General features: G+C 48.4%; 1 protein-coding gene across 2 annotated transcripts in view; it reads right to left on the bottom strand.

Annotated features, from left to right (window-relative positions):
- Positions 1–1,129: 1,129 nt before the first annotated feature.
- LOC105475868 (endonuclease/exonuclease/phosphatase family domain containing 1) overlaps positions 1,130–23,739 on the bottom strand; it is a 157,301-nt gene continuing 134,691 nt past the window's right edge. The window contains exons 7-8 of one of the 2 annotated variants that reach the window (XM_011731420.3): positions 14,758–14,952; positions 1,130–2,240 (exon numbers count right to left, since the gene is read on the bottom strand). In XM_011731420.3, the coding sequence (XP_011729722.2) occupies positions 1,840–2,240; positions 14,758–14,952 (596 nt within the window). In that variant the 3' untranslated portion in view covers positions 1,130–1,839. Of the gene's footprint in view, positions 2,241–12,233; positions 12,949–14,757; positions 14,953–23,739 lie in introns of those variants that run through there. The other variant, XM_011731421.2, reaches the window with a different exon arrangement.

Here is a 23,739-nt window from a genome sequence, read left to right as displayed (position 1 = left end):
CACTTGAGGTCAGGAGTTCAAGACCAGCCTGGCCAACATGGTGAAACCCTGTCTCTACTAAAAATACAACAATTAGCCAGGCGTGGTGACAGGCGCTTGTAATCCCAGCTACTTGGGAGGCTGAGGCAGCAGAATGGCTTGAACACAGGAGGCAGAGGTTGCAGTGAGCTGAGATGGCACCACTGCACTTCAGCCTGGGCAACAAGAGGGAAACTCCATCTCAAAAAATAACAAAATAAATTTCATTAAGGGGACCCATGGTTTTCTTACATGTGACAGAAGATGGAGGGATGAATTGTTTTGCCTGGCTCTTGGGTGAGGCTTTTCTGAGCCGGGAGAGAAAGAAGTTTCCCTTTGACCTGGTGGGTGCTCAGACTCCTCCTGGCCACATCTTTAGCGGAGACTCACGGAGAGGAGAACACGGAATACAAGAGGATCCCACTCCAGCCTGGCTAGCAGCTTCCCGTCCAGGCTTGCGCAGCTGCAGGAGCGCTGCACTGGAGACACGTATGACCCAGACCAGGGAGGGGTGGCCCTGGAAGGCAGGGATCTTCTTGCTCCCTCTCCCCCAGCCCCACCCCCAGGGCCTATCCTGGTGGGTGCCCAATGGGTGATTAACACACAAAAAGCAACCCAGGGCTTTAAAATAGCCCTTTCTTCTTTTCTCTCTGGGACTTTTAATTTACCCTCCAAATACGTACATTTTACCCTCCAAATACATACATTTTAATGTTCCCCTTTGAGAATTAAACACTGAATTCCTTTTGGTGATTCTTTCCAGGGACTGGCATAAAGGGAAGGAATTACAGAGGCAAATCCCTCGCACACACGCCCACCCCTAACTGCGAGCACGCTGGCACCTTGGTCTACAGGGAAATGTAGTACTTGCTGATTCCTTTAAAAAGTATAAATTTGGGCCAGGCGCAGTGGCTCATGCCTATAATCCCAGCACTTTGGGAGGCCAAGGCTGGTGGATCACCTGAGGTCAAGAGTTTGAGACCATCCTGGTCAACATGGTGAAAGCCCATCTCTACTAAAAATACAAAAAAATTAGCCAGGCATGGTGGCGCATGCCTGTAATCCCAGCTACTCGGGAGGCTGAGGCAGGAGAATTGCTTGAACCCAGGAAGTGGAAGTTGCAGTGAGCCAAGATCGTGCCACTGCACTCCAGCCTGAGCAACAGAGCAAAAACTCCACTTCAAAAAAAAAGTATCAATTTTATTTATACTTTAAGTAAATATAAGCATGTATTCCTTTAAAAAGTGTGTTTTATTATTTTTTGTGTCTCGGGCTTTTTATTATTTATGCATTGTATTAATTGTGCTGTGAAACATTTCAAACATACACAAAAGTAGAAAGAAGTGTATTATGAACCCCTGTGTTCCCTTGACCCAGGTTCAACAACTATCTACGTTTTGCAAATTTAAGTGGATTTCTAACTCTGCTCAATCCTCTCATATTTCCCATGCAGGGGAAGGGGGAAGAGATAGACCATCTGTTTATTAACTAATCCTGAAGATTCTAGAAAACTTGCACTTCTAATTCTGTTTTATGAAACCTCCTGCCTTCCGGGCTGAGGAAGGGCAGGCCCAGGCTGCAGGGCCCGGGAGGAGAGGCCGCTAACGGGGAGGAGGAAGCTGGAAGCCCTGGAGCTCCACCATTCATTCCCGGAGCGGAGTGCTCTGCTGTGGCGAGGCTCCGCCATTTCTCAGTCTGGGCTGGAACTGAGCCTTTCAAGGGCTAAAGGTACCCACCATGAGCCAAGCGAGGATGCCTCTTTCACAGCTTCGCTCAGCTCTTACTCTTCGGAGAGGCTGAAGTTCCTCCGCTGTCTCCTCTCTACCCAACCAGCAGAGCCGTCCTGCGCTGCAGCCAGCTTGTCTCACCCTTCCACAGAGGCTGCTCCTGCCCTGGGTGCAGGCGCTGACTGAGAAGGCCCAGGAGGCAGGAGCCCACGGCCGCCGAGGGTGCTAAGCCATCAGCAATTTTCCAGATGGCTGCTGCCTGGCATGATTTGAGACATCTTCCCTGATTCCACTTAGGAAAAACGCCAGACACCTGCGGCTGGGCCCAGGGGTGTGGGAAGGGCCCTTGGGCTGACCCGGAGGAAGTTGCCTGAGGGTCGTTCTGATAACTTCTGAAGAAGGGAGTGGTGCCTGGGGCTCTGCTTGGGTAAGTCACCGCCTTCAGGATCTGTTGGGGGGAGACCAGTGTCCCAGCCTCTCTCTCAAGACAGCTCCCTAAGGAAAGATGAGATAGGAAGGGAGATGAGACAGGAAGGAGCTGGAGCAGCAGCACCCCCAGGGGAGGAAGGGGCCTACAGGCTGTAAGGTGAAGGGAAGTCAGTTCAGTCCTTTTTTCCTTAACTCAGCTTTGTGCTTGTGATTATATTATTTCCTTTCTGATTATCAAATTGATGCTTTCACATTCATTGCAGAAAATTAAGAATATATTTAAGAATGAAAACAAAAATGCTCCTTTGTTTTACACACACACACACACCCCCCCCCAGAGGGAGGGAGGGAGAGGGGGAGAGAGGGGGGGAGGGGGGGAGAGAGAGAGAGAGAGAGAGAGAGAGAGAGAGAGAGAGAGAAATAGAGTAAAAGTATGGGCTAAAAAAAGTATGGGCTGAGAACTCTGGCTTTAGACAGGCGTGGTGGCTCACACCTGTAAACCCAGCACTTTAGGAGGCCAAGGCAGACTGATCACCTGAGGTCAGGAATTGAAGACCAGCCTGGCCAACATGGTGAAACCCCGTCTCTACTAAAAATATGTAAATTAGCCGGGCATGGTGCTGTGCACCTGTAGTCCCAGCTACTGGGGAGGCTGAGGCAAGGGAATTGCTTGGACCTGGGAGGCAGAGGTTGCGGTGAGTTGAGATTGTGCTACTGCATTCCAGCCTGGGTGACAGAACGAGACTCTGTCTCAAAAAACAAACAAACAAACAAACAAACAAAAAAAAACACAGGCTTTGGAGTTAGGCTGTTTTCAGCTCCCACCTCCACTACTGGCTTCTGGAAAATTGTTCATCTCTGAGCCCTGGAACCCTGGGTACTAAGCCATGTTTCATTGGATTGTCTGGAGAACTATATGAGAAATATTCATAAAGTTTCTAATATAACTTCTGGCCCTAATAAGCCCTTGATAAATACCAATTCTAATGTGGCTGACAAATTCTTTGAAAAATTTCAATTTGCATTCATTGTCCACCTAAGAGATGGTCCCTGCTCCACTGGAGGGCAATCAGCTGGCAAGATGCCACCTCCACCCAGTCATCCTCACACAGGGGACTCACTGTGGTCAGCAGAGAAATGAAAGGACAGTGACTTGAGGCCAAACCAAAGTGTTTCTCCAGGATGCAGTGTTGATCTGCAATTTTCCCACAAGCTTGGGCCATACCTCATTCATCCTGAGTCTCTGGGGACAGAGTCTCTGGGGACAGTCCTGGGAACTGGCCTTCCCAGGAGGGCCACGAGCTTCCGCCAGCCCAGTTCTCCAGGATGGGGCCAGAACAGCACCTGCCCGTGGTGGTGCTGCCTTTCACTGGGGCCTTTGCTTTGGTCCTGCCTTGCCCCTTCCTAGTATCATTGTCTGCCTGGGTGTGTCCATGTCTGTGTGTCTGTCTGTCTCTCTGGCCCAGCTCCTAGTCTAGTGTCTGATCTGATTGGTTAGTGTTAAGTGTCTTATGGCTGTCAAAGACACAACCTCACCCCTGCTTAGAACAATGCCTGACCCACTACAGATGATAAAGAACTTTTTTTTTTTGGAGGTTGAGTCTCGCTCTGTCACCCAGGCCAGAGTGCAATGGCGTGATATCGGCTCATTGCAATCTCTGCTGCCTGGGTTCAAGTGATTCTCCTTCCTCAGCCTCCCGAGTAGCTGGGATTACAAGCCCAGCACCACATCTGGCTAATTTTTGTGTTTTTAGTGGAGGAAAGGTTTCGCCATGTTGGCCAGGCTGGTCTTGAACTTGTGACCTCAGGTGACCCTCCCACCTTTGCCTCCCAAAGTACTGGGATTACAGGCATGAGCCACCACGCCCAGCTGATAAGGAACTATTTTTTAATGTGGATGGATGGAACCATCGTAAATTATTCTTACAACTACATCTGGTTTCTGTGCAGCAAGAATGTCTCTGCAATCTGTATGACAACAGCTAAGTTGGTGAGGGACAGAAGTAAAGCCACTGGGAGGTGGCCAGACAGAGAACAGGGTTCAGCTTGCAGAGGTTTAAAAGGCACATTTCTGGAAAGGCTTGCAAGCCCTACAGTACCCAGGTGAACCTCTGACGCTGCAGGCTTCTATTGATAACCCGTTCTTGTTATCTATCAATTTATGTAATTCGTACTTGTTTATGTTTTCTTTTTTTTGAGACGGAGTCAGTCTCGCTCTGTCCCCCAGGCTGGAGTGCCGTGGTGCAATCTCAGCTCACTGCTAGCTCTGCCTCCCAGGTTCAGGCCATTCTCCTGCCTCAGCCTCCCTGGTAGCTGGGACTACAGGCGCCCAGGCGCCTGCCACCGCGCCCGGCTAAGTTTTTGTATTTTTAGTAGAGACGGGGTTTCACCGTGGTCTCGATCTCCTGACCTCGTGATCCACCTGCCTCGGCCTCCCAAAGTGCTGGGATTACGAGCGTGAGCCACTGCGCCCGGCCCTATATTTTCAATCAGGGTTTGGAAGAGGGAGGAGGGAGGTGGGAGTGGGTGGTAATCATGGTAGAAGAAACGTGTTCTGGAAATAAGCCCTGAGGTGAGTGAAGGCACACTTGCCTCAAACAATTGAAGGTCTATGACATGCCTGGCTCTGTGCTTGGATCTTTGGAGAGTGAGGTTGAACTAGGACGTGGTCACTAGTGTACAAAAGGGCTTCCTAACCTCTGCACTATTGACAATTGGGGCCAGACTTGTTGGAGGAGCAGGGGCTGTCTGCATTATAAGATGTTAGCAGCATCCCTGGGCTCTACCCACTAGGTGCCAGTGGCACCATCACCCCAGCTGTGACAACCAACAATGTCTCTAGACATTGCGAAATGCACCTCTCCCCATTGGAAACCACTTGGACCTCCATCTGATGTTAAGTAACAAGGCAAGACAGCAAGCAAATAAGTGCCAAGGAAATCCCGTGGACGTTTAGGACCACTGGAGTCGAGGCAGGCTGGGAACCGGCATGGGATGGAGCGGTTGCAGAAGACCCTGGAGGTGGAGGTTGGGGCAGGGATTGGGAAGGGTTTCTGGGATTCCAGTGGATAGAAGATTTTAGGCAGGAGGGAAAGCACAGGCTAAGGCTCAGGGTCGGCAATGAGGAAGGGTGCTAGAAGGGCAGTCAAGACTCTGAACTGACTGTAGAAGACGGTACTTGTTTTCATTTTAAAATAACAGAATTCATGCTTTAAAAATCGCAAGGCTCAATGAGGAGACTGGGCTTCTCCCTCAGTATAGTTTGACAGTTTGTGTGGTTTCCAGACTTTGTTCATATAAGCTGATAGGCTCTGTCTTTCCAGACTGAAGCATCTCTATCCTCTGGTTTCTTCCCAGCTATGGAGGAGCTGGGTCTCCACCCATGTTTTACACTGAAGAACCAAGCCCTGGTCTTGGTGATGTGCTGGTAAATGTTTAACAACGGGCTCTCAGTGGAAAGTGTTCCGATTTGTAGCCTTTGTCAATCTCCATGGGGTAAATTCTCCCACCAAGGGCAAGGCCAAGTTACCAATAACTAACAGCTGGCTGGCAAAATTCCTGAAAATTGAACAATCAGCTCCTACGAGAAAGTAGGGGGAGCTGACTCCAGCCCACCTCTGCCTGCGTGGTTCTCTATGAGTCCTGTGAAGAACTTTATTTTTTTAGCAGCTCAAAAAAAGTCTTACATATTTATTACTGAGCCAAACCGCAAGTTCAGAGCATAGGAACAAAGAGAAAATTCCTTTCTGTAATAAAATATGTTGAACTGTCCCGATAGTGGTGATGTTTTTGGCTTCATGAGGTCAGACACTAGGGATCTTGCTACCGCATTAGTATGTGCACATCTCAGACCCAGTTCCTAAGAGGCCCAGCTTGGTTCTGCTCCAACGTCTCTCCTTGGAGTTGTACCTGATGGTTTTTGCCATCACAGCTCAGTGAAGCCTGGAACTCACAGACTCAAGCAATCCTCCTGCCTCTGCCTCCCGAATAGCTGGGACTCCAGGTGTGCACCACCACATCCGGCCAGTACCTGGCTTTATTACCAGTTTTTATCTGAATCCACTGGGGAATGGGACAGTTTTGTTTTTGTTTCTTGGCCAGGAATTGCTTAATGCTGAAAGTCTTGTGAGAAGACATGGTAGGAACAGGGCCGAAAGCACATGGCACAATGGTGGAGCACAGGAAGCATGGGAGTGTGGGAGCTCAGAAGCACGGGAGAGGAGGAGCATGGGAGCACAGAAGCATGGGAGCATGAGACAGTGGGAGCATGGGAGCATGGGAGGGGGGAGCATAGGAGCATGGGGGGGAGCATGGGAGCGTGAGAGAGTGGGAGCATGGGAGCATGGGAGAGGGGGAGCATGGGAGCATGGGAGAGGGGGAGCATGGGAGCGTGAGAGAGTGGGAGCATGGGAGCATGGGAGAGGGGGAGCAGGGGAACATGGGAGCGTGGGAGAGGGGGAGCATGGGAGCACAGGAGCGTGAGAGAGTGGGAGCATGGGAGCATGAAAGAGTGGGAGTGTGGGAGCATGGGCCTCGCATGCTATGCTCGTCCACGGTGGCCTTTAGTTTGTTCAAACACATGTGGCCTCCATTTCAGGAGTCAGCACCATTTTTTGGGGGGGGCCTAATTTAAAAAATGTTTACTGAGCTGGATTATTTATCTTAAATCAGGGCTTTTTTCCCCCTAAATTGCCATGCAACTTTTTCAGATGGCTTTTTAATAATTGTTATTTGTAATAATGTCAATAGCTATGAATAATGAATTCTGTCTTCTCTGTGAAAGTGTAACCTTCACACAAAAGGAATTATCTTGTGAAGTGTCGGGCACACATTAGGCCTTCAGTAAATATGAGTTGGATGGATGGATGGATGGATGGATGGATGCTTTGACTTTGATCACTCTCTCCCCTCCCCCTTCCTCTCTTCCTCATTTCCCTTATTTAATTTATTCTAACCAGCCAGCTGCTAAGTGGGCAGGCTGGAGAAGGTGCTGTTCATGAAGTTCCTAGGAAGGAAGTGTCCAGTGTCAGCCTGGTCCCAGAGGCTCTGAATGAGGGTTCACTGCAACTTCCAGCCTGGTCCGGAGAGAGAGTTCTGTACCAATGAGCCACCCAGATCCAGTGACGGCTCCATCCAAACCACTTTAGAAATCACACCTCAAAGCAATATTGAGTTGGACTGTCCTTATTTTTAGCATTTCAAAGTAAAATATCCAAGTATTCCTTTACTGAGGGGGAATAAGTAGGAATCAAGCCCAAGAAAACATCTCTAGGCACTGAACTGCGAATGCAGCCTTGCACCAGCCCAGCCCTAGGACTTGTCAGCCGGCACCCCGAAAATCCAACAGCCCTCAGGCTGCTTAAGCCCATTAATAAAGCACAGTACACTAAGGTATCTGGTGTGCACCCATGAGCACGTGTCTGTGTTTACGTCCTCACAACTCTGCGTGGCCAACCCCTTTGCTCATTCACCCTCAAACCTCAATTCCTGCACCAACAAAGCATCCCTTGGCAAACACTGCCCCTCTCAGGGCGGTTTTCTCTCCAGGATGCAGTGGTGGGTCACATTGAGGCATGAGCTCTTCAGTCGTCTCCGGTCCTCTCCTGGCGGATTCCTCTAGAAGCACAATGACCTGTCCCCTGACTGCAAGGCCTACCCTTCCCAAGCCCCTCTCAACGCCACTCACAACGTGTCTGCTCATGCAGGCTGCTCTGTGGACATCTCCTTGGAGAGGCTGGGCCTGCCAAATCCAGTGACCGTCCCAGGGAATGTTGGTTGTTCCTCCCGGCAGGAATTCACCCAGTGGCTGCCTGTCCTTGTGCTCAGGGTAAATCCAAGGTGCTGTGTGTGCTGTCCCCAAAGAAGCTTTGTTGAGTTTCCCACCGAGTTTCTCTACCAGGAACAGCTGGAGCCTGGGAGCAGCAGTTTTTGGCCCTCAGAGAGCCTCTGGGTTTTCCTCAACAATCAGTGTGCATGTGACAGGTACCACTGGGCCAGGGGTCCCTACTTCTGAGGGCCCAGATTGACCAGTGGAAAGTACAGAATTACATGCTGTTGGGAAACCACAAAGCTTGGAAGGAGCAGAGAGAGCCTGGGGATAACATGGAAATACTAAGAAATAAGCAGTGAAAGATGACTTTTAGAAATGCTGCCACTTAGTGAGCCCTTATGATGTGTCCGGGCATTTGAAACAAATGGCTCCCCTGCAGTGTCATCCCACTGGCCCTGCGGTCAGATGCCCTGAGGGCTGGGCAGATGTTTATTTTTCACAACCTTCTCAGAGAGGTTTTGTCCTCACTTAACAGACAAGAAAACTGGGACTTGCCAGACAACTTGAACGTGCAGGGGCCAGCAGTTATGACCCAGAGAGCTGGGACAGAAGCCAGAAGCCAGGCCTGCTGCCTCCAAATCCTGGGCATGTAGCCATCGAGCAGTGACACCACCCCCAGGGTCCTCAGGGGAGAAGTGCCACCCACTCTGTCTGTGGTGTACGAGTTTATGTCCAACTAAGCCCAGGCAGAGGCACTTTGCCTCTGGGTGCAGGGCGTGCTGGTAGAAGTGCAACGCTGGTGGGCAGGCATTCTGGCTCTGCCCTTTCTCCTTGTACAGCCCTGGCCTGGTTACCTTCTCCATGCCTCAGTTTCCTCCTCTGTAAAAGGAACAGAAGAAAGATAATAGGACCAACCTGATTGCACTGTTCTGAGGAATGAGTCAGTTTGAAGTATGAAGTGCTTAGAACGGTAAGGAGTCAGTAAGTGGGGGCAGTGGGTATTTGAAAATGTGTGCTGAGTTTAAGACCAGTGAGTGCTGTTCAAGTCATTAATTCCTTTCCCCAGAAAACAAATCCTGTGGCTGTCTCAGGTGAGATTCACTTATCTCCCCTGCACAGAGGGTAGAGACTTAGGCCATGCTGGGCAGAACTGAAAACCCAGGTGTTAGGATTCTCACCCATTCCAGGGAGCGATGTCATCTGCACTGAGGAGAATTCTGATGTCAGAACTAAAGGAACACAAAGAAGAAAACAGCATCCCCTTGACTTCGGAAGAAAGCAGCCCTTTAGGAAAGGCCAAGCCCGTGTCCTCCCTTGCAGTCCCTAGAGCAGCCACGAGGGGGTCAAAGCTTGGGCCTGGTTATCTGAGGCCCAGGAGGGCTTTTGGCCTCTAGTCAGTCACCCCTGCAGTGCCGGCAGAGCTGATAGAGATGGCTGGGGCCCCACCCCTGCATAGAAAGAGCCATCTCTGATCTGTGGCAGGCAATGGGCAGGAGAGGAGAGAGGTTCCATCGGGGCCAGGAAGGGACAGTTGGCTGCCTGCGGTTCTCCTATGATAGGGAGAGCTGAGAGAATATCATGGGCTCCCAGTCAGCACCTGTGGAACTGTAAGAGCTTTTCTGGTACTTAATCCCTTCTTCTCCTCCCAACCCTGGGTCAGCAGCAGGGGACTCCCCTTGGCTTCTCCAACAAAGTCATTCACAGTTAGGCCCCTTCTCAGACAATCTTGGAAGATGGAGAAGCAAGAAAAGAATGGAGAGGGAGAATGGAAGAGGTGGACTCAGACAGAAATGCCGCATTTGTGGGTGGAGCTGGGGCAGCGGTGGGAGGAAGCTCTGGGGAAGGCGCAGAAACAATCCAGGGGAGGCAGGTCAATTCCACAAAGTGGAACATGACTCAGCGGGAAAAAGAAAGGAGCTGTCAGGCCACAGAAAGACACAGAACAACGTTAAATGCATGTGGCTAGGGGCAGAAGCCCACTCGAACAGGCTGCATACTCTATGATTCCAACCAAACGACACCCTGGAAAAGCAAAACTATGGAGATGGTGAAAAGAGCAGTGATTGTCACGGGTTAAGGGGAGGGAGGCATGGATGAATAGGTGGAAAACAAGGGTATTTTTTTTTAGTCGGAGTTTCGCTCTTGTTGCCCAGGCTGGAGTACAATGCTGTGATCTCAGCTCACTGCAATTACCTCCCAGGTTCAAGCAATTCTCAGGCCTCAGCCTCCGAGTAGCTGGGATTACCAGCATGCGCCACCACATCTGGCTAATTTTTGTATTTTTAGTAGAGATGGGGTTTCACCATGTTGGTCAGGCTGGTCTTGAACTCCTGACCTCAAATGATCTGCCCGCCTCCACCTCCCAAAGCGCTGGGATTACAGGCGCGAGCCACCATGCCCCACCACAAGGGCATTTTTAGATCAGAGGAAGTATTCTGAATGATTCTGTAGCATGGCGATACATGTCATTATACATTTGTCAAAACCCATAGGATGCACAACACAAAGAGTGAACTTTAATATAAACTATGAACCGTAGCTAATAATAATGAATACAAGTTCATCATTTATAACAAAGTGCCACACTAATGCAACATGCTAATTAGAGGGGAAATATGCAAAGAAGAGGGGGGATATGGGAATCCCTTTGTGCCTAATTTTTCTGTAAACATAAAATCGCTCTTACAAATAAAGCCTATTAATTAAAACAACAAAATACAAAGCAACAACTAAAACCAAAACAGCCAACACCCAATGGGTTGAGCTGGAGTAAGAACAGCTGCCCAGCACACTTCCCGGGCCACTGATTCCTGGGCGTGAAAAGCAAAAGGGCCAGTGAGGTGTGGCTGGGACTCAGCTCCCCAGCCTCTGGCTCAAGCCCGATTACACACACACAAGTCATCTGATTCGATTTCCTTTGCCCTCAGCTCACTTAAGGAGGCTTTTCTGTCCACAGCTTTGGTGCAAAAAGCAATCTAGATAAAGGGATTTGGGACATCTGGCTGGCGAATATAGGGAAGGTTTTACCTTTAGACGAGACACCAGAAATGATGTGCTCCCTGGTAGCATCCTGAGCTGCCCCTCTCGACTTTAATGCTAACCTTGCTGCTTTTCCTCAAGGCTCAGGCATCCCATTTCGACGCTTCCAGAAGCACAGCCTGAACCCAGGGACAGCAGTTGCCACCCTCCCACTGGAGACCTCAGAATGGACACAACTGATTCCCAAGTACTCTTAGAGCTCCTGGAAGAGGGTTCCCTTCCCGTCCCCAAGGCCAGCGATGCTCCTTGGAGCCAGGTGGCCCCAAAAGGACGGCCTTTGGGGAAAAATGGGCCCCCTTCATGGCCCATCAGCTCCACATCAGAGAAGCCACTGGGTTTACACTGCTTGGGGACAGGAGGGTTCTTGATACTGGTCTACATTTAGTGTTCGGTGTGGAAAGAGGAATAAGCCCTCAGCTTCCATGGAATACTGCAATAATCTAGGTAATCTAAGCTCATAACTCACCTTTTCACTATTTACTTCCATATTTTTTCATTCATGTTAAGCATAAAGTTGAAATGTGAGCACACAGCAAAACCTGAGTCTGCGTCCCCTCTATTTACCCAGTGGTGTGACCTTGAGGAGGTCGAGCTCTCTAAGCCTCACTTTCTTCGGCTGTGAAATGGGCACTGTGGCCGATCTCCCGGGGATGGTGTTGCCTAAGGGAAATCCCTCCTGGCCTGGGCTCAGGGATGCAGATGCCTAGTGGCAGGCACGCATCCTCACTTCCTCCCCACCACCTCTCTCCAGCCCCACAACCAACTGCCCCCACTGCCGACCACAAGGAGGGGCACTCTCCATGATACTCCGAGGTCTAACTTCCTATGTATCCTGACACAGCACACATTCCTGATAGCCAACCACAGGAGGCTCCGGGCTAAAAACTGGAGTGCGTGGGGAGGAGGGAGGAGGCGATACCACCCTGAGAGAATTCTTGTCCTGCAAAGAGAACTAAACTAATGGTGCTCCAGGCAAAAGCCAGGCTGGTGAAGGAGGCAGGGGATGAAGGAGGGCTGGGAAGGGGAGATGACAGAGAGGCTTCACAGAGGTCCAAGCAAGTGGGTGGGGGCTTGAGAGGCGCCTCTGCAAGCCCTCAAGGTGGGGACATAAAAGGCGCAGGGGAGATGAAGCCGGTCAGGGCTCAACCCAGCTCTGCACCTGCCGTGGTGCAAATACACACTGCGGCCGGGGCGGAGGGGGCGGTGCGGAGGGTGGTTGCGGACTTGTCCCATGCTCTCACTGCAGCCAGGCAGGTTAATCTCTGTTTATTTTTTCAAAACAAAACTAAAAATTGCCACTCAATGTATCTGAGCAGAGTGCCCAATCACAGTTAAAAGCTTTCTGTAATGCACAGCTGGAACGTTACAGCCTGGTGGTCAGAAATGAGTGCTTCTGGCGCTGCTGGGCTGCGGCCCGCAGCCTGAGCACCCCTTCTTCTCCTCCCTCTGCTCATGTTGTCCTTGTGCCGCCATCCAGTCAGCAGCAGCCAGCCAGCCCAATGCTGCTCAGCTCCGTGGCATCCAGAGATAAAAGGCGTCTCCACTCCCCGCCGGCTTCTGCTTTGGGGGGGTACACGCCTGGCACGCCACCCCCACTGGAGGTCCTGAATGGTCCACAGAGAAGGCGTGGGGCAAGGCCCCAAGTGCTGATGCTCTGAGAATAAAAATAAAAAGGCAGTTCTGGCCCTGAAGCGTCACCCCGCAGGGCTCACTCCTTGGCTGTGCCCTCCTGGGGTCCGAGGGTGGACACATGGATTTGGTGTCATCATCGCTCGTGCTTGATGTTGGCTTCACTTCGCTCCAAGGCCACCCCGCTGCCGTTCCGAGGGGCGTCCTTCTTGCTCCAGTCCTTTTCGGTGTAGAGCTCGGCCAGCACTGGGCAGTGTTCAGAAGCCACCCCACCCCAAGACCAGTTATCCGGAATCCAAGGGTTCGTGAGGCCTTCTCTCACCACAGCCCAGTGACCTGAAGGGAGAGGAAGGGAAGAGACCGGGAATCAGGATGGTGGGGTGGGTGCGGGGGGTCCTGGGCTGGCAGGTGGAGGGTCACTCCGCATGTCTACAGGCCGGGGTGCCCGGAGAGGCTGCCTCAGGTAGCTGGAAGGTGCCTCTGCATTTGCCTGTGCATATGAAAGGTCTTGGCCAATTTGATTTTCCACATAAACGAGGGTTTCTGCATTTAGGTAATGAAACCACCCAGAGGCCAGGCCTCCTGTCCATCCGGACACACGGGCTGACCTGTCCTCACACACGCGCTGCTGTCAATCTGATCGCAAGACAGAGACACACGCCTCAGAAAGATGTCCCACGTCCAAAGCAAAGGTCCGATTTTGCAAAGCAAAAGCCACTAAGGGGGTTAGGGGTAGAAATCTTTTCTACAGAAAGGGTAAAAAAGAGAAAATTACAGAAGCTTATGAGAAAGTAACAGTATTTTTAAAATGATGATTTAGAAATCTATGAAGCAGGAGGTATATTTGAACATAATTAAATAATGAATAGTTACAAAAACAATTACAGAATGGCCAGAAAGCACTGTGCGGTCCTTAGCGCAGGATTGACAGGGGCCTGGATTCTGGGTGGAGCTTTGGCACACACTGCTGACCGTTCTATAGCGGGGGCAACTCCTCCCTGAGCTCAGCAACTTCACAGGAAGGGAACCACTGAAAGGATTTCCAACTTCCTTCCAGCCCTGTTGGCTCAGCTTCCCCAGCTCTCTTCCTTCAATAGGCACCTTCCTGGGAGCCTGCGAAGGCCATGGGCTGGCCTCTGCTCCTGGCCCACAGAGCATTTCTGCAAACCGAGGCTAGTTTGATGATTGTCACTCCCCTGAGACCCATTTTCTTTATCATTTGGGTCCTCCCATGACAGAGTACAATAGGAAACTAGTGCCCCAAGAGAGAGGGGAGAAGCGGGTGAGAGTCAAGCCTAGATGTCCTAGTCTTGAAGATCTTGGCCTTGGCTGCCCGTTAGTCTCTCTTGCAATAAAAGCCAGGCCCTGCAACTTTTCTTATTTTTAAATTTCTCACTGAAGTATAATACGCATCCATGGGGCTTTGCAAAGTGTCCAGTCAGAGTTTAGAAACACCGTTTTTGTCCTTCATCAAAAGACCCTACTGTCTCTTCCATATCGCTGTCTCCTGACCCAGCAGGTTACCAGTTTGCAGGGAGGGCGAAATCACCCGCACACCCTGCTCCTTGCGGAGCTCTGAGCAGGTCTCCTGTCCCATTGTGACACTACATGAGACGCCTGCTCACCTCAGAGCACGTCCACCTCACAGCATGTCTACGCTGCATTCTACAACACAGCGCTTGCACGTTTGAGAAATGTCTGCTAGAGGACTAAGTGTCCTAAAAGTAACGTTATCAGCTCATCTCTGAATCAGGACTCTGCTAATCTATGACCAGGATTGCCCAGAACACATCTGCTTGTTGTAGGTCAGTGGGTGTTCTAAAATTATTTGTCATACTCCCCTTCGCTTTGAAAAATGAGGATTTAGAAATCTATGAAGCAGTAGGTATATTTGAATATAATTAAATAACGAAGAGTTACAAACACAATTAGAGAACAGCTGGAAAACACTGTGCGGTCCTCAGTGCGGGACTGACAGGGGCCTGGATTCCTGGACTCCGTCTCTGATTGAATGGCAGTCATACAGTCATCTAAACCACAACCCTATGAATGCCCCAGAGGAGGTGAGATGACTTCTGTCAGTTCAAACATGTTTCTCTCCCTCCATTCCTGAACAGGAGAAAGGACAAGTGAGTTCTGCCTCACCTGTGAAAACCTTCTTTAAGCTTTTACTGATCCAGATGTTATCCAGAGACTTCGAGCCTTGCGGGTTCTTGGTGCTGATGTTGGTGAAGGTGTGTGCAGGGATCAGGTGGTGGAACTTTTCTTTCCTCAGAATATCATAGTCATTGCTGTCTGGCCCTTGGCCAAAATCTCCTAAGATAATGACATCCTTTTCTCCTGCAAGTGGAAGGAAGAAAATGAGTTTAAGAGTTGGTGGGAAGTAAAACCCAACATGGACCGTGGCCCTTTGAAATGGGATCGAGATTCTGACTTGACTTCCATGGGGTTACGACTGTGGCACGGTTCTCAGTTCTCACTCTCCTAACTCTTCCACATTTTGTGTGCATATCACCCCGCCACCAACATTAAGAGTAGGTCAGCAATGCGTTTGGAAATGAGGGGCGGCGTGACACAAAAATCACCCCTGTTGAAGCTTATGGGTTCCCAATCTCATTACAAAAAAAAAAAAAAAAAAAAAAAAAGCCTAAGGGTCTTGCCCAAATATTTAACAAAAGCTCAACATACATTTACTGGGCACTTACTATGCAGGAAATCCAGAGTTGAATAAAATGCAACTCCTGCTCTGAGAGACAGACAGAAAACAGACAAGAGCAGAGAGTAGGTGCAAAAACAAACACACATACTGAAACCAACACAGCACAGGGAAAGGTGGTCAGGGAAGGCTTCCCAGAGGAGGCAATGCCTGACTTGGGTCTCAGAGGATGCACGGAAGTGCTCGGTTCAACAAGGATGAGAGGGAACCTACACAAGGCCAGGGAATTAAGAAACAGCCTGGCTTCCTGGGGGTGGGATGGGTCCCTGAGGTTCAGTTGGCTACTTCTCTAGGACAAGGTCTCAAGAAGCCAGATGTTAAAGATGAGGCTGGAGATATAAGCAGCAACCACTCCTCAAATGGAAACTGTGCTCTGTCTGTCTGAGGCTCAAATTCAGATCAAGAGACCAGGGGAAAAGCCTGGGTCTTCCTGGCATTCAATGGGCAGCCCACAGTATCCATCCATCCATCATGTTGATGCACATAAGGTACCATTTTTCTGCTGCTGGGCACTTTTAAGGCTGTTTTCAGTAGGCACTGCTATAAATAATGCTGAAGTGAGCATCTCATTTGAGTTCTTTTTGTTTTGTTTTGTTTTTGAGACAGTCTCGCTCTGTTGCCCGGGCTGGAGTGCAGTGGCACAATCTCGGTTCATTACAACCTCCGCCTCCTGGGTTCAAGCGATTCTCCTGCCTCAGCCTCCTGAGTAGCTGGGACTACAGGCACCCACCATCACGCCTTGCTAATTTTTGTATTTTTAGTAGAGACGGGGTTTAACCATGTTGGCCAGGCTGATCTCGAACTCCTGACCTCAAGTGATCCATCCGCCTCGGCCTCCCGCAGTGCTGGGATTAGAGGCGTGAGCCACCATACCTGGCAGCTTTCTGTCCTTAGAACTATAAAGAATCCTCATGAAAAACGATGGCCATTGTTAAGGCTCTGGATAAATACTGCCAGCCTGCTTTGCAAGGCTGCTCTGGTTTTAACCCTCCCCAGCAACCTAAGGAAATTCCTCTCACTACATCCCTCACCAAAACATTCATTTGATACGTGGAAATGGTGTCTTCCATTGGTAGGAAATTAAGGTGTGCTCCCCTCCTTTAGGTTGGAGTATTTGGAATTCTGCAGCACACAAGGGATGGATCTCTTCTTCCCATTTATTAATGTTTTCAACCATTTACTTAGATCAGTACGGACTCATGGATACTCATGAGGTAGAACTCAGGTATACCTTGAGTTATATCCAGTACTATGTCATTGACGTTGTTCCCAAAATGTTTCCAATTTTGGTCACTGAGAGCTCTTTCAGTTGGCTCATGCGTCCTTTTGACATCCACCCAGCAGGTTTTCTTGTTTGTTTGTTTGAGCACTTCCTTCTGACATGACAAGATGCTCCAAGATCATGCTTTTTTTTTTTTTTTTTTTTTTTTTTTGAGACAGAGTCTCTCTCTGTCACCCAGGCTGGACTGCAGTGGTGGATCTCGGCTCACTGCAACCTCTGCCTCTTGGGTTCAAGCAATCCTCTGCCTCAGTCTCCTGAGTAGCTGGGATTATAGGTGTGGACCATCACGCCTGGTTAATCTTTGTATTTTTACTAGAGATGGGGTTTTACCACGTTGGCCAGGCTGGTCTTGAACTCCTGACCTCAAGTGATCCGCTCACTTTGGCCACCCAAAGTTCTGGGATTACAGGCGTGAGCCACCGTGCCTGATCTACCGTGCTATGTATTTTCTCAGTCCTAGCATCAGCCATTTCTCTGAGGAGCCCTGGTTCCATCAGAGAATGGCATCAGAAACAATGCCTGCCAGGTCTATTCTTTGTACAGGTATCAGTGTTTTGTTTATTGATTTATATGAACTCTCCATATATAAACATATCGACCTTTTATCATATATAGGAACTGGTTTTCTTTTTAGTCTGTCATTTGCCTTTTCATTTGGTCTATGACCAAACTGAAGCACACAAAAGTTTAAAAAAATATATTTTTTTAATGTAGTACAGTCTGGAAGGATTTTCCTGGAGTGCCTCCAAAATCAAACAAATATCCACTAAGTTCTTATTATCATTTCTTTTCTTACATTTCACCTTCCCCCCACTCCACTGCCTCCTATGTGATGATACATTTCACTCTTTAACTTGTCTGGAATTTACTTTTTTCATGCAAATAATTAATCCCCTCTGCCAGTACCATTTCTAGAAAAATTATTTCTTTCTCAACTAAATTATAATACTGGCCTGTATCTTAAAGATCTTCTGTATAATATTTCTATTTCTGAGCTTTATTCTATCATATTGATCTGTTTTTGAGCTAGTACTATATGTTTTAATATTCTTTCATTTAAAATGTTTATATATTCTCATGATATTGAAATTTTCATTCCCAAATTTTCTTTTAAACTAAACTCATGTGAACTTTAACATTCTTGTCTTTGGTTGGCAGGAGAAGGCTGTTCTCTGTTCCTTGTGTCCCCTTCTAGACACTCTACACAGAGGAGCAGACGTGTACACTTACATAGTTATTTTCATTCAAATGGCAGCAACTTTACCTACCAATTCCTACTTTTTTTTCCTTATCAGTACATCCTAAAGATGGATCTGCTTCAAATAAGCAGTTTTGAAACTTTTTTTTTCTTTTTTTTTTTTGAGATGGAGTCTCACTCTGTCACCCAGGCTGGAGTGCAGTGGCGCGATCTCGGCTCACTACAGCTTTCGGCTCACTACAGCTTTCGCCTCCCAGGTTCAAGCGATTCTCCTGCCTCAGCCTCTCAAGTAGCTGGGATTACAGATGCATGCCACTGTGCCTGGCTAATTTTTGTATTTTTAGTAGAGATGGTGTTTCACCATGTTGGCCAGGCTGGTCTTGAACTCCTCACCTCAGGTGATCTGCCCGCCCCGGCCTCCCAAAGTGCTAGGGTTACAGGCATGAGCCATGGCGCCCGGCTAAACATTATTTCTTTTTAAAATGTATAGGGTGGGGGTGTTCCTTTTCTCAAATGAGATCCTGTAGGAAGCCCCAAAAGTAGAGTGGGTAAAAGTGGAGCTTCTCTGACTGAAGTAGGAGGTGGCGAGCTCTACAAAAAAACCCTTGGGGCATCAGGAGTTCAAAAAAATATTAATGCTTGAGTCCCACTCTCAGAAATTGGAGTTCCACCTGCAGAGATTGATTTAGCGTCTCCGGTGGCCTGGTCTTCAGCATTTCCTGAAGCTCTCTGGGATTCCATGTCCAGCCAGGTGTGGGAACCACACCTAGAATATTAAAGAGGTCTGCTGAGACCTGGTGCAGTCAACTACACGGAAACACGGTAAGGACGGGTACCTCGAACTGTCAACACGTCTCACCCAAGAATACTTTGCCATGTTTCTCCATTGATTCAGGTATTTATTCAAAAACTTCTTCACTAAAGTCTTACCATTTTCTTCACTTTACCACCACATTTCTAAGTATTTTATATTTTTGATTTTTATTATGAATGGGATCTTTGTTTTATCCCATTATATTTTCTCTAATGCTTATTTTTAAATTTTTTTATTTCCATAGGTTATTACTGATATATATCAAAAGGACTAATTTTTTATTTTAATTTTGTAACTAGGCAGTTTTCTTAATTCTCTTACTGGGACTAATTTTTTTTTTAACTTCAGGTGTAACAAACTGACAATTATATTCTCTGAAAACAATGACACTTTTGTGTCCTATTCTTCCAAGTCCTCATTTCACCTTATTAATCCAAATTAGCTAGGAGGAAGAGTGGTCACAGGGGGGCTGAAAATGAAACAAAACCTGACACAGGAGCACATCAGAAACCAGTGGCTTTAGGCCGGGCGCAGTGGCTCACACCTGTAATCCCAGCACTTTGGGAGGCTGAGGTGGGCGGATCACCTGAGGTCAGGAGTTTGAGACTAGCCTGACTAACATAGTGAAACTCCATTTCTACTAAAGATACAAAAATCAGCCAGGCATAGGGTGGGCGCCTGTAATCCCATTTACTTGGGAGGCTGAGGCAGGAGAATCGCTTGAATCCAGGAGACAGAGGTCGCAGTGAGCCGACATCGTTGCACTGCACTCCAGCCTCGGCTGGAGTGAGACTCTGTCAAAGAAAAGAAAGAAAGAGAAAGAGAGAAAGAAAGAGAAAGAGAGAAAGAAAGAGAAAGAGAGAAAGAAAGAGAAAGAGAGAGAGAGCGAGCGAGAAAGGAAAGAAAAGAAAAAAAAGAAAAAAAAAGAAAGAAAGGTAAAGTAAAGAAAAGAAAAGAAAGAAAAAGAAAAAAGAAAGAAGGAAAACAGTGGTTCTCGGCCCCGGTTCTAAGAGAAAACAGCTGGATGACTCTGAGTGCAGAATTTGAGGTTTGTCACTTCCCAGCTTCGTGACCTTGGGCAAGCCTTTTTAGTTCATAAAAGGGAAAGAACAAGCCATTTCCCCCCAGGCTGGTGTCAGGATTAAAGAAGCCACCAGAAGCGCCTGGCACGGGGCACTCACATGTAAGCACTCACTCCTTCCTGATCAGTTTCCTGATGCAGCTTCACACGTTTGTCAGGGAGAGACACCCAGCGGAAGTTAAATATTTGTGCATAAGAACTACAAAGTGATTTCAGGGCCAAGGGGGAAAGGTTTTCTCTTAAAGCATTTTAGACATTTCTCCCACAGTCTGATTTGCCCTAGAGGAAGTGGGATAGTTAGGAAGTATTTTCCAAGCAAAGCGAGTAGAAATCCTGAAAGAACACTCACCCCCCAGCTGGGCTCTGCAGGATTCCCCGGGCTCTGCCTGACCCTTGTTGTCCCACAGCAGGAGGTGGCATTTCTGCCACACTTTGTGAAGGAGGCTTTAGGGAAAGCAGTTCATAAACGAAGTCGTAAATGTATCCAAGACACTTTGCAAATCTTTTTTTCCTGGCCATGGGTGTGCCTCCGTAATAACGGCTGGAGGGAAAGGAATCTGAAGGGAAGCTGCTCGGGCCACCACCAGAGGGCGCATGTGCATTGCAGATGGCTCCCTCCTCCAGGAGGCGTGAGGACAGTGGGTGGGATGAAAGGAAGCCTCTCCTGCAGGGCCACCCACACCGTGGAGGAATCAGTGCCAGCTTGAATCATAGTCATAGCACTGTGCTAACCACTTCCTCGATAGCGCCGCACTTAACAGCCACGACCCACGGGGCAGGTGCTGTCACCATCTCCCCTCTGCAGGTACGAAACAGACTCCCAGAGGTGGGAAGGTTTGCCCAAAGTCACCGGGCCAGGCCTCAGATCCAGGGCTCATCACAAAGGGCGAGGATGGAAGAGCCATACAGAAGCGGCTGCTGTCCAATGCAACACCAGGTGCATCAGCAGGCACTCAATAAATATGTGACCAACAGACAAGCGGAACCACACTTGGAAAGGAACAAAGAGAAAGATGCTACATTCATTAAATATCGAAGAAAACAAAGTTCCCATATAATGAGGGAGGTTTTCGTTGGGATGCAGGCCTGCAAAGATCTGGGCTGAAAAGGACAATTCCAAAATCAGGAGTGATGCTGGTGTCAAGGGTCAATAGAGCTAGCTCTATGTAGCTTCAGGAGTGCAACAGTTCCCTTTTTGAATGAGCACATCGGATTTCTTACAACTCATGTTATTCCAATTGGATCCGCGTCAGTGATGACATCAAGGCAGTTCTTGCCTCTGAGAATCCACAGGAGCCTGAGTTATCTTCCTAAAAAGCCACCCACCTGGGCGGGCCTCCTTTATCGCTCCCTTGATTCTCAGCAGTGAGAGGAGAACACTGTGGGCTGACTTCCTCAGAGAGTCTCTAGATTTATAAAACGCCAGTGACAACTACAGGAACCAGTCCCCACTGAGGGACCATCTGCCAAGATGTCAAGAGTTACTACACACGCTGTTTCACTCTTGCTCAGTTCACAGAGGGAGACCCTGTCCCCAAGTCCCGGTGAGGTCTGAGAGAAGAAGGTTCCCCTAGGGGACCAGCATATCCCCACTGACGTCAGCCTGCATGCACGTTCCAGACAAACGCAGAAAGGCCCAGAGCTTGCTAACCACATTGGTTCTGCTTGCTCTGATAGAAGCCTGTGGAATGAAGGCTTTGTCTTTGCTTTAGCTGAACCCCTCTGCTGACCTGTTTACCCTTGTTAGACCTGGGCAGGCTGAATTGCTTCCTGAACCCCTGGGTCTGGAGTGTCACCAGTTAACAATTAATTGGTTACTAGTTACAGGCAGGGGACACAGGCAGCATGAGTCACTGTCCCTATACGAACGAGTCAAGGCCAAGTCAGGCTGTGGATCAATAGTACCTTGGCAATTTGGAACAATAACCTGCCCAAGGTTTTCTGCCAAAATCCTGACCACTCCCTGGATACCAGGGGTGGGGGGTGGGGGGATGTGACTGCCTAAAGCTGCCAAAGAAATTATGAGCTGGCATCTTTCCTTTCTGCTTCCTTTACATAAAGTTTGAGGTCAAGAACAATAGTAATGTCCACAGATATGACAAGCTATCAAGTCGTCCTTTTTACAGATCAGAGTCATCAGAGTCTAACTATGGGTGGACAATTTCCCACACAGCTGCTTCTTGGATAGAGCATCTTCTGACTGTTTTTAGCCTGAGGACTCATCCTTAAAGTAGAATGTTGGTCACGGCATGTCCTGGTTCAAAAGAAAAGCTGCTGCACATCAATGTTCACAGCAGCATTGTCACAATAGGACAAAGGTGGAAGCCACCCAAGTGTCTATCAGAAGATGAATGGATAAGCAACAAAATACGGTGGATAGATGCACAGTGGGACATTATTCAGCCTCAAAAAGTGAGCAAATTCTGACACATGCTACAACATGGATGAACCTTGAAGACATTATGCTAAGTGAAACAAGCCAGACACAAAAGGACAAATATTATATGATTCTACTTATATGGGGCACCTAGAGTAGTCACATTCACAGAGACAGAAAGTAGAATGCTGGTTGCCAGGGGCTGCAGCGAGGAGTCCCTGGGGAGATATCGTGGGACGGGTACCGAGCTTCAGTTTGGAAAGATGAAAAGGTTCTGGAGATGGATTGTGGTAATATTTGTACAACAATGTCAATACATTAGCAGCACTGACTTGAATATGTAAAATGATTAAAATGGTAGATTTTATGTTATATATATTTTACCACAATAAAAAATCTTTTTTTGTTAGAAATGCAAATTCAAACACATATATACATACATCTCTTGAAATGTGAGCCTATAGTTTGACTGAAATATTTTTGTAGTAAAATCTTCATGAACCTCCCAATGTGAGGGGCCAGTTTAACAAGGAAGTCTTAGAAAGCTAGAGAATATTGGTTCAGACTCAAAAGACAGAAGAGAATTCCAGGCCTCCAGCTACAAACTCACCTAGACAAGGTCAGCGTTCTGAAAACTCAAGCCAGATGGAAAAGATCACAGTCTTCACAGCCTTGTCAACCTTTTCTTTTGGTAAACCAAGTGCAGAAAACCATCTATATTAGTTGGGGCATAGCCCCACATCGTCCTGGAGTTCAGCTCCCTTTTTTTTTTTTTTTTAAAAGAGATGGGATCTTGCTGTGTTGCCCAGACTGGAGTACACTGGTGCAATCAAAGCTCACTGCAGCCTCGACTTCCTGCGCTCAAGTGATTCTCCCTCCTCCACCTCCTGAATATCTGGGACTACTGGTGGGTACCACCATATCCAGCTAATTTTTTCGTTTTTTGTAGAGATGGGGTCTCACTATGTTGCCCAAGCTGCTCTTGAACTCCTGGGGTCAAGTGATCCTCCCACCTTGGCCTCCCAAAGTGATGAGATTACAGGCATGAGCTACCCTACCGTGCCTGGCCAGAATTCTGCTCTTTTCAGTGTTCTCTTAATTCTTCTCATGTTTTAGAGTCAACTCATGTACATGAAGTCCCTACTATGTGTTGGTATCGCTGCAGACACTGTTACTTAGCCCTCTGGGTACTGCTATGAGATAAGTACTGTCCCCCATCAGATGGGGGCCTGAAGTGGTTTGGTGGCTTGCCTGAGGTCTTACAAGATTAAAATCCAGCATTTCTGACAGGTTCAGGGCTTCTTCAACATGATCTGTATCCCACCAGAGAGAAAAACTCAATTCACTGATAATCAGGAATTTACCATTTCCCATTGTCACCTCCTGTCTCTCATTCACAGGAAGTGCACATGCAAATCTGCAGGCAGTACCACCAGAGTGCTGCCCGAGGCAGCTGGAGCCAGGATGAGCTGTCTTCGGGGAAGGGCATCATCACTTATATTTCCCTGCCCCCAATCCTTTCTATCTAAATGAGGCTAAAAAGCCACAGAGCTGACACCTTGGAATGCATATTCTAGGTCCACAGAGGCACAGATGTGACCATGCAGGTCAGCTGGGCTCCATGAGATGCCAGAGGTTTGATTGTCCCCTGTACCTGTG

Source organism: Macaca nemestrina, chromosome 4 (genome assembly GCF_043159975.1).
Source record: "Macaca nemestrina isolate mMacNem1 chromosome 4, mMacNem.hap1, whole genome shotgun sequence".
Lineage (NCBI taxonomy): Eukaryota > Metazoa > Chordata > Mammalia > Primates > Cercopithecidae > Macaca > Macaca nemestrina.
Note: the sequence above shows the minus strand (reverse complement) of the source record. Positions and strands in the feature narration are given on the sequence as shown.